Source organism: Gobio gobio (assembly GCF_949357685.1).
Source record: "Gobio gobio genome assembly, chromosome: 23".
Classification (NCBI taxonomy): domain Eukaryota; kingdom Metazoa; phylum Chordata; class Actinopteri; order Cypriniformes; family Gobionidae; genus Gobio; species Gobio gobio.
Genome location: NC_137119.1, coordinates 25,715,012 through 25,726,502, shown reverse-complemented (window position 1 = coordinate 25,726,502; position 11,491 = coordinate 25,715,012). Strand labels below are relative to the sequence as shown.

The following is an 11,491-nucleotide window of genomic DNA, read 5'->3' as shown; positions in this document are numbered from 1 at the left end:
CCAGCAGCCGGCACAGTGGTAACAAGGCATGATGGATCCATGTTCTCATTCTATTTACGCCAAATTCTGACTCTACCATCTGAATGTCTCAACAGAAATCGAGACTCATCAGACCAGGCAACATTTTTCCAGTCTTCAACTGTCCAATTTTGGTGAGCTTGTGCAAATTGTAGCCTCTTTTTCCTATTTGTAGTGGAGATGAGTGGTACCCGGTGGGGTCTTCTGCTGTTGTAGCCCATCCGCCTCAAGGTTGTGCGTGTTGTGGCTTCACAAATGCTTTGCTGCATACCTCTGTTGTAACGAGTGGTTATTTCAGTCAAAGTTGTTGAATCAGTCGGCCCATTCTCCTCTGACCTCTAGCATCAACAAGGCATTTTCGCCCACAGGACTGCCGCATACTGGATGTTTTTCCCTTTTCACACCATTCTTTATAAACCCTAGAAATGGTTGTGCGTGAAAATCCCAGTAACTGAGCAGATTGTGAAATACTCAGACCGGCCCGCCTGGCACCAACAACCATGCCACGCTCAAAATTGCTTAAATTGCCTTTCTTTCCCATTCTGACATTCAGTTTGGAGTTCAGGAGATTGTCTTGACCAGGACCACACCCCTAAATGCATTGAAGTAACTGCCATGTGATTGGTTGATTAGATAAATGCATTAATGAGAAATTGAACAGGTGTTCCTAATAATCCTTTAGGTGAGTGTATGTTGTCATCACTTACTGATCATATAATTGTTTACAGTATAGGTACTATAGAAATAACAATACATTATGCATATAGCAAATAACCAAACCATAACCCTATAGTAAGTACATGCAGTTTTTAATTACTCAGTACTTATTTGTGTAAACAACTTCACCTTAAAATGAAGTGTAACCAAATAATATTATATATTCCAAAGCCATTTGTTCTATAGTTGACCTCTATAAATTATTGTATAAGTTAAGTTAATATTTTTTATAAATTGACTGAGCTGTTATCTGCATTTTCATTTCATAACAAACATTAAAAAATGACTTACAATTATATATTATATTATAATATCTATTAAATATAAGGACAAAATGCCTGGTTAATATCAACTTCTTCAAGTTCTATTTCTAAGGAGTCACTGATGAGAATATCAATAGTTGACCAGTGGTTACCTTAGCTTATGCCAGTTAATATAAATATCCTAGAGTTATAAGTGTTTCATGACATCAAAGATCTTGAATGTTCTCCATGGCATTTATGCTTTTGTTAAGAGTCACAGTTTAATATAAGCGACCACGTCATCATGCAGGAACAGTGACTCTGTGATCGATCTCTGTCAATAAGAACTTATTTGAAACATAAATAAGGTTCCTTAAAAGTTTAGAAAAAAGAATTGCATACACATGGTGATTAATGAAGATTATTTTAATGCATATCACAACTTCATATTGTTCAACTCCATATGCATTATTTTTATTTAATCACATATTTTCAACCTCAGGCAGTAATTACTTCTGGTATGAACACTGTGTATTTGTTTTTCATTTGAATGAAAACTTAGTTATAAAATTTGTAGTAATAAAATCCATTCTCTATGTTTTTAGCTACAAAGCACTTATTTGAAACTCCTATTGCAAATGTAAAACTGTGACTAATTTAAATAGTCTGTAATGTTGAGAAAATCTGTAAAATGTATCGACTGCAGCTTTTTTCCTTTACAGTACTGTTATTAAAACATTATTTCTTCATATTCCAAGACTATGATTGTCACAAAATGTGTAAGTAAACCATTCAGGTTTTATAAAAGTATAACCATCATGTGTAATCTCTACTCTGCCTTTTGCTTGTTTGGGTCCACAGGCTGGGTGGCAGAAGCGTCCATCTGGGTGGTGCTGGGATCTGTGATAGTGGGTGCAGGAACAGTGGCTGGAGCGGGGATTGGGATTGAGATAGGGATTGGGTCTGGATCGTCAATCAAAGCCTGTCTTCTTTCCTTTTCCTTAATCAGCTGAATCAAGCAGTAGGTAACGAACATCACTGTGATGGTGGTGAAGGGGAAACCTGACAAACAAAATACGGTTTGATTTAAGGATATCACATTTTTGAAAAAAAGAGGAAAAGAACATCAACAAAAAAAAAATTATAAAATAAAAAAAAACACAATATACAAATGCATTTCTTGCATTTCAATATCAAGAACACTGTAAACCTGAATAAGTTGGCATAACTCAAATAAATTGAGGTAATCACTTGCAGATTTTTATTTTGTAATCATACATTTGAATTGCTCTGAACTTAAATATTTAAGTAAGCTAATTCATACATTTATCTTAAAAATATAATGTAATCTCAAATTTTTAGCAGTTGAAACTTGACTTGACAGCCGAATTTAGCCCCGCCTACAAGATTTGAGGTCGGGAAGTTCGGTCTGGACTTGATCCGTTGTGGAGCAACTATGCTCGAACCAGAGCTGTTCGGACCAATCAAATTGTCAGGGCGGGCTTTATACAATGATGGACAGATGATCAACAGTTACGTAATCCACGTCACCAAAGAGCGCTTGGGTTGAATTTGTTTACTAAATGGAGAATTTGTTCGTATATACATTCACATTTACTATTTCTCTCAAAAATGATGTTCGTGTTGGTAAGTACTCTGTGTATCCTTAAATTCTTTTTACAACACCGGCAAAGATCGTTTACACTCATCTTCCTGTTTTACTTCTTCCAGCTGTTAGTTGACAACTTCTGTTGACAACTATGCGTTTCTCAACATACTTACTCCATTGATCTGAATGGTTGTAGGTCTATCCAATTGAGGTCTTTCCTAGTTCGGTTGAAACGCCCCATAATCACAGCCCAATGGAGCAGTATCAGACTCATATTCTGACTAGAATCTGAGTATGACGATGTCAGGCAAAACTTGACTAGCTTTAACTAGCTAATCCAATAAATTCCACCTTGCTAATTGGTTACAGAATGCTTTGGTAACATTAGCATAGCATTTGCTGAACGAGGACAGCAATATAATACATTTAACATATATCTGTTCTCAAACTGCTCATGCTACTCGTCACCATGATGATAACCCTAAAAAAAAACACAACAGAAACTCTTCTAAACTATCATAACAAAATATTAAAACTTCTAAATCTTGTTAATCTTGCACACACACACACACACACACACACACAAAATAAAAAACGTAATATAACACTCAATTTTGGCATTTACTGTCCCCTTTGGGTGTCATGGCACAGCATGCTGGGGAATATAAATTTCGGGTAAATTTAAATAAGTCTAAATGAAAAGAGACAAGTTCATATAACTCAAAACAATGAAACAATTCAGTTTTGAGAACTCAAAAGAAAAAGAAAGTCCGACATACTCATACAAGTTAATTTGTTTGAACTAATTTGTTTAATTTGAGTTGGCTCTACTCAAACCAATACATTTTTGAGCGTTAGGGTTTACAGTGCCTATATAAAATCTTTTGGATTTTAAAATGCATTTAAATTGCTCAAGTATCACCTCAGTACTTTACCTTTAAGGAACATTCTCTTTGCAACCAGTTTGGCAAATTCAAGACCGTTCAGGGCCATGACATTGTAAAGAACAATTGTCCAGAAGTTGAAGGTATTAAACACAGCCCTGATCCTGCGTGACATAGAATCTGATACCGCCATCTGTGGGTGGATGGAAACATTTATAGATGAGATTATCATTTATATTACCAGTAGTTTAACATTTAACCACCAGAGGGAGGACTAGAGGACTTTTTAGCACCAATAATTTAACCACTAGAGAGAGCACTGGAGCACTAGAATTGTCATCAGCACTTTCCATCAGTACCTGACTACAAAACCAGCAAGTTATTACTGGTTATATTTCTTTAACTTACCTCAATAGAAATAAAAGGTTCCATGGAGAAGAGTTTTGCGGTCCACATTTCAAAGTTAAGGCCAAAGCAGTTTAAGAAAGCCCAGATGAAAACCACCCAGCCTGGTCCCAGCCAGAGGGCCGTGATGCCAAACGTGCACAGAGAGGCTATCAGCTCGTCCAAAACGTTCTCATGTTTCCCGCCGAGATAGTTATAAACATACCTGTGGAGATGACAGCATTCTTTGATAAAATACTGATGCTTGGATGCATTGTGTTGCTTAAAAGTCTGATAGATGTCACAATGTCAATCATACTTGCATAGAAAGTCATTTATTCCTCGATCAAAGTGTCTGTAAAGAAAAAAAAAGGAATGTTTTTCACTTTTAGAATGATGAATGTATCAATTTATACAAACAAATAATAAGGGCTCGCTCACGTCTCCGAGAAAACATAAAGCGTTGTAATGCATTTCGGTGGTTTGGGAGGGTCCAGATGATCCAGTCTTGATACTGAGTTTATCACTCCAAACATCACTGCCGCTTTCACCCAATCATACACCAGATTTAAGTAGGCCAACCCAACTGCATAGTGAAAGAAGAGAAAGGCTATAGTGGTCTTTTGGACATTGATAAACATTTAGTGAACTGAATACTAACACACACATACTTACCGAGGGCCCAGTCAGAGATGTGTTTAAGGAGCTTCATGTCACTAGGAATGGTCAGAATGTACATGAAGTGAAAGAGGACTGCCACTATCATAATAACCCCCAGGTGTAGCAGGGCCTGGATGGAAATGTTCCACATCTCCCCGTCCTTCCTCGTCAGGTTAGAGTTGTTGGCCTGGTGGGGTGTCAAAGGGCAACACTATTAATTTGGAAAATATTCAAACCATCATTTCATTTGGGTTAATTTAGTTGCACACCTGAATGTAGAACTTGTCGAATGTCATGATGGGTCCGAAGTAAAAGAAGGGGAGGTAAAAGTTGTACTTGAGAAGCTCCAGGATGCTGTAGTTTCCATCTTTTCTCTCACAGTTCTCAAGAGCAAAACTCATACAGCGCATGATGGTGAAGCCACAGCCGGCATAGAACAGAAGAGGACGGAGCTCAAAATTGCCAGTCACAAACCCTGCCTGAAAGATGATCCATCTCAAATGAACACAATCATAATCACAGAACGACAAAATAAAATGATAGAAATTACATGTATTGTTCATTGTATTTTATTTGTTTATTTTGTTTTAATAACAATAAATAAAAAGAATGATTATTTTTATTCAAATAAATAATTATTATATTATCATTAATGTCATCATTAATAAACCTTTAGATTTCACTTCTTTCCATTTTAATAAAAATAATAGTAAACAATATAAATAATAATTAATGATAATAATGTTATTTAGTGCTATTACATTTTTTAATAAAATGTATAATTAAAAATGTATAACATTATAAACATTTAGATTTCATATTTATTTTAATAATATACAATAGTTTAATAATAATTAATTATAATAATGGTATTTTTTGTTTATTTTTGCTTATTTTTTAAATAACATGTATAATAAAATGTTTTATAACATTTATAAACATTTAAATGTAATTTCTTTTCATTTGAATAATTAATAATAATAAACAATAGTAATGATAATTAAGGATAATAATGGTATTTATTGTTTATTTTATTTTATTTCCTTATTATTTAAATAAAACTTATAATTAAAAATGTAAAACATTCATAAACATTTAGATTTATTTTTTTATCTTACTTATAATAATAATAATATACAATCGTAATAATATTTAATGATAATAATGGTATTTATTGTTTATTTTAATTGCTTATTTTATTAATAAAATGTATAATTTACAATTTTATAACATTTATAAACATTTATATGTCATTTAATTTTAATAATACTATACAATAGTAATATTAATTATTGGAGCTGATGTTAAGTTTTATTTTATTTGTTTTCATTTTAAAATAATATTTATAAACATTTAGATTTAATTTATTTTAATTTTAATAATAATATTATACAATTTTAATAATAATTAATGATTATAATAATATTTATTGTTTATTTTATTTTGTTTATTTTAAAAATACTATTTATAATTAACATATTATATTCACAACATACACATTTAGATTTAATTTATTTCCATTTTAATAATAATAATAACAATAATACCAAATGGCGATATATAGCACTATATGTAGCACTTTTTATATTTTCACAGTGTCAGTGACAAACCTGCCAGGAAATGAAGGGCTCCATTTTGAAAGTAGACAGTGTAGTGAGTCCAGCAACAAAGCAGAGCCACCTGAGCTTGACCAGAGAGATGCTATAGAGCAGGACGCAGTGAGACAGGATGAGCATGACGTAAGCCCAGCCCATGCTGCTGAAAACCGCCAGCATACCATACACCATGAACACCAGAGATCTGTACTGTGGGATGGGGAAAAAATTAGGGAATGAGCTTCTTAGGAGGACAGAAGGAGTGATATCTTTAGTCATTAGTGTCACATGTAAGATAGATGTGTCTGGACTTTCAAGAGCCACCTGCGGAGCCAGCAAGGAGCAGATCTTGCCAAAGATCACATGACCTGAGAGAGCAAAGATGATATGCTCTCGGAACGTGGAAAACCACATCATCCACTCGACGTCAGCTGTATCCTGCAGTGTGACATGGATTAATCAGAGTCGACATTCACAATTTTATTTAGATCCAGTATGAAATTATACAAACAAAATCTCACCATTTTTCTGCCAGAGTAGTACCATCCTGGCCGAACACTGGTTTTGAAGGTTTTTCTGTTGGAATTTGCTGAATAAAGAATCATAAAGTAATTTGATGATCTTTTTGTTACTAAATATGATCAAATATGGATATTTAAGTCATTTAAAAATGTCAAAGCTTTGATTATGTATATATTACATGGATGCAAAAAACTGTTTATTCATCTTGATTAATCGCATCTAACATAAAAGTTTGTTTGTATATATGTGTGTGTGTATGCATGTATATATATAAACTGTTCCCACAAAGTTGGGAGCATGAAATTGTGCAAAATGTCTTGGTAGGCTGAAGCATTAAGAGCTCCTTTCACTGGAACTAAGGAGCCAAGCCCAACCCCTGAAAAACAACCCCACACCATAATCCCCCCTCCACCAAACTTTACACTTGGCACAATGCAGTCAAGCAAGTACCGTTCTCCTGGCAACCGCCAAACCCAGACTCGTCCTTCAGAGAGACAGAGAAGTGTGATTAGTCACTCCAGAGAAGACGTCTCCACTGCTCTAGAGTCCAGTGACGGCGTGCTTTACACCTCTGCATCCGACACTTTGCATTGTACTTGGTGATGCAAGGCTTGGATGTACCTGCTCGACCATGGAAACCCATTCCATGAAGCTCTCTACGCACTGTTCTTGAGCTAATCTGAAGGCCACATGAAGTTTGGAGGTCTGTAGCTATTGACAGAAAGTTGGCGACTTCTGGGCATTGTGCCTTAGCATGCGCTGACCCCGCTCTGTGATTTTTACAAGTTGCTGATGTTCCCAATTGCTTCCACTTTGTTATAATACCACTAACAGTTGACGTGGAATATTTAGTAGTGAGGAAACATTGCACAGTTGGCAATCTATCATGGTACCACGCTTGAATTCACTGAGCTCCTGAGAGCGACCCATTCTTTCACAAATGTTTGTAGAAGCGTCTGCATGTCTAGGTGCTTGATTTTATACACCTGTATTTCCTTTATGGAAGTGATTGGAACACCTGAATTCAATGATTTGGAGGGGTGTCCCAATACTTTTGGCAATATAGTGTATATTACTGTATATTTAATGCACATTTGATAGTTTTTGTCATAAACAATACTATCTTTCAGTCATTTAATTCTGCAAAAGCTATGACTTATAGATGTATATATTATACAAATGCAAAGAAACGGCATATTCAATGATGTTATTACTGTATATTGAATGCAAATGTGGTAGTTTTTATCATAAACCCATGCACAATAATACTTTTCTCTTTCTCTGTTCAGTCTCTTGGTGTATTAATACTGACATATGATCCCTGCTGCGTACTTTGCATAGCTTTCTGAGGCAAGCGGATAGTTGTGCTGTCTTTTTCCTCATACAATATACAGTAGTGCTATTTCTGTGCTCTACTGGTTGTATGTGCATTTATGAGTGAGAAAAGAAGCTCAGGTGGATGTTACAGTAAAATGGTAAAAGCCTCACAGAAACCACTCCAGAAACTTTATTCGTACAGTGACATCATTTTAGGTTAATTCATACTTACAGCTGGACACGTCAAATATCCATCTGGCAGCCCAGAGCATTGCCATACCCAGCACTACATTATACAAGTAGAGCTCGTACCTCGGAAGAGCTGCTTTGACCCCCATTGTGCACAGGACAACCTAAGGGAGTTTATTGGAAAGGTGCAGTTAGAATGAGCAAGCAAATCTGGTGTCGAATTTGGCCATTAAAATATTTCCAACCAAGACAGCCAATGAGCGCTCAAGATCCTACTATAAATATAACTTGGTAATTGGTAATCTACTATGGGATGAAAGCAATATTGTAGTGTTACTGTAGCTCAACTTGTAGAACATGCAGTTAGCAATAGCAAGGTCATGGGTTCACTTCCAAGGGAGCCAATGAATTGATAAAATGTATGCTGTGAATGATTGTAAATCTGTAAATGCATAAAAGTCTATATATATTGCATCAGTCATTACAATAAGAATTATAGATTTCACTACTAACTATAAATAACTTTGCAACTACTGTACATGTCAACTAGATACAAGTACTAGTAGAGTACTAGGCTGTTAGGGTTAGTAGAATACTACAAGGTTCGTAGAAATCTACTAAGGTTAGTGGAATAAGTTGACTTGCTTGCAAAGATACTTATAGTCTGTTGGGGAGTATCAAAATAAAGCGTTAGCAGATATTAAGCAGGCAGTCTACTTTTACTCCGACTGGTAGTTGATATGTAGTTGCAAAGTTACTTATAGTTAATACAATGTCGTAAGTGGACTATTGAAATGAAGTGTAACCAGTTATATGTATAAAAAATAAATAAATAAAACCAAAAACAATTTGATCTTTCTGGGCAGGGCAGAAGTTTCCAATGATTTGAATTGTGTGAGCAGGAAGCATCTACACTATGTGAGCTCCTGCTATTTTTAGCTGAACTATTTTCTGCTCTCATTGTATTGACTGAAGCATCACTTTTACATTACAGCCAAATGCTTTCTTTTCTAACCTGCAGATGATTCTTTTGTCTATTTATCTTCTAATAATTTAAAGGTATGAACTCAAAATAACAAGGTCTGCTTTGTTGTGATGGTTGTTATTGTGAGATTTCATCTGAATAACCATGCGAGTAAATTAGCAGCTTATTAGTTCAACTCTTTTCTGCTGTTTGACTTGGTTAATGTTAGCGGGTCATGCGCTGCATAGGTGCCAAGCTGATTTTAGAAACACCTATTGTACTAACCTTGAGCACAGCAATGCCACCGTAACAGGCCTTTGAAATACTGAAAAATCCACTTGAACTTAAAATAATCACAAAAATGTATAGAAAAGATCAGCAAAATAATAGTCTAATGCATCCTCTCTGTTTCTACAAGGTGTTAGTTGGGCGCACAAACTGCCTGTTGGGCAGTTGCGGACAGTTAAAGGTGAACAGGAGATGTATTTATATTCATCTGAAGCAGCCCATAGGGGGCGGACCCATTGTGCCATGTTGTATCAATAGAAACAGGCCTGGGCCTTCATTGCTTGAATACTGAACGTCCTACATAAGAGATAGATGATGGGTTAGAAATAGTAACATGTGAATATATATGCACAATTAAAAAAGGGAAATATTAAAAATAAGAACAAACATTATAGGCCATGAAACATTTATATAAATATACAATAAATACATAAAACATAAAGCTTTATTCGAGAAGCATGGGTGTGCAATATCAATAGCAGTTTTGCTTTTAAGACTGAAATCACCGGTTTCCCATAGGTCAGGTCAGGGGTCAACTAGATTATGCATGTTAGGTAATGGTAGTAGCCCATTCTGCCTAAAGTAAACTCTGAGTAAACTCTGATGACTCAGAGTATCTGAAATAATAAACTAAGTGCATTGTGTTGTCAAATATATCGTTTTTTTCGATACATATAGATACTGAACTCATTTTCTGCAGAATAGCAGCTGCGCTTTCTCGCTCTCTCATCCCTCTGACAGCGAGTGACACACAAACCCGCCTCCCCTCACTCACGTGTTTCATTTGCTCCAGATGAATATTGTTGGTGTTACAGGGATTAGGATTGCGCGTATTGCGCATAATTGGACTCATTCGCGCAGATTTTGTGCTCACAAGTGCGCGAGCATAAAGCTGCATCTCAGTACTCAATGGAGTTATTTTTTGCTGCTTATAGCGCTTTAACAGTCAAATACACACAAAATAATGTCAAAATGCCAGTGTCAAGACAAATCGGGTCCTCCCTCGAAATCGGTCTCCCCAAACTGTCAGTTAATGATTATGATATACGAATTATATTAGTCAGTCACTACACCGGTCTTGGTAAGTATTCACGTAAACCTAACGTAAACACAGGTGTTTTTTTTGTTTTGCATGTGTAACAGTATAATGGCACTTCTTAAAGTGACAGCAGCCTAATATACCTGCTGCCAAAAAAATATCTATATGGCAGTTTTTCCCCATGGGAAAACATTGTGGCCAGTGAAAATGCTGAGTGGCTAGTAACTTTGGAAAACCACTAGCCACAGTGGCTGGTGAGCAAAAAAGTTAATGTCAACTCCTGCTATACTACTTGTGTAAGCGACTCGCATGAACCTACATTGGTCAGAATTCAGCACATTATTAAAGAGTTCTTTGCTAACACAGAGCACTGTTAAAGTTCCTTAATATAACTTGAATGTATTTTAGGCCATTACTTGTTTAGCAGCCTTCAAGAAAAGCCAGGAGCGCTGGCAGTCACACACTTCCACACCTGTTTCTATCAGGGTCAAGGATGTTTTTGGATGATCATATTTGGTTGACAATTTAGGCTGGAGCAACATTTCTATCTTCAAACCTAAATAAACACCATCCCATTCAAGAATAAATCATGTTCATCTTAGCTCATCTTACCTAGTTCTAAATGAAGCCACTGTCTATGTTTATTATATTAAAGATACCTGAAATACCAGATTTAGCCATAATGATTCGATTTAGCGAGTCCTGACAGATCGGCAGTTTCGTTTGTAAGCAGAACAATGTCACATGTTAACATATCCACATCACCAAGCTTTGGCCTGAGAAACATTACAAACTAGAACCATTAAATAGTGGTTCTCAACCAAGGGCTTACTAGGGGGGCTCAACATGAAGAAAAAGCACTTCAATTAATATAAATTTACTTAGTTTAATTAAAGTAGTCTCAATAAAAAAACTGATTTTATTTATAATAAAAATATATTAACTGAAAAATGTATAGTTCAGAAAACGTATGAAGTCACTAAATGAATCACAGTTCACAGTATCAATACTCCCAGTTATAAAAACAAGCCCATAATAGTCTATACTTATCAGGGAGCCTTTA

At 35.5% G+C, this 11,491-nt stretch overlaps 1 protein-coding gene across 2 annotated transcripts; it reads right to left on the bottom strand.

Annotated features, from left to right (window-relative positions):
* Positions 1 to 1,385: 1,385 nt before the first annotated feature.
* Positions 1,386 to 9,604, bottom strand: hhatlb (hedgehog acyltransferase like, b). Of its 2 annotated transcripts, XM_079805488.1 has the most exons (12): positions 9,387 to 9,604; positions 8,181 to 8,301; positions 6,631 to 6,698; positions 6,434 to 6,547; positions 6,125 to 6,319; positions 4,784 to 4,993; positions 4,530 to 4,701; positions 4,296 to 4,440; positions 4,174 to 4,209; positions 3,879 to 4,080; positions 3,522 to 3,663; positions 1,386 to 2,039 (listed from the first exon to the last, which is right to left on the bottom strand). In XM_079805488.1, the coding sequence occupies exons 2-12, from the start codon at positions 8,284 to 8,286 to the stop codon at positions 1,807 to 1,809; spliced, it is 1,623 nt and encodes a 540-aa protein (XP_079661614.1). In that variant the 5' UTR covers positions 8,287 to 8,301; positions 9,387 to 9,604; the 3' UTR covers positions 1,386 to 1,806. The 2 variants fall into 2 exon arrangements, with proteins under 2 accessions (XP_079661614.1, XP_079661615.1); XM_079805489.1 differs by lacking the exons at positions 8,181 to 8,301; positions 9,387 to 9,604 and having other exon boundaries at positions 6,125 to 6,314; positions 6,631 to 7,812.
* Between the last annotated feature and the right edge of the window lie 1,887 nt (positions 9,605 to 11,491).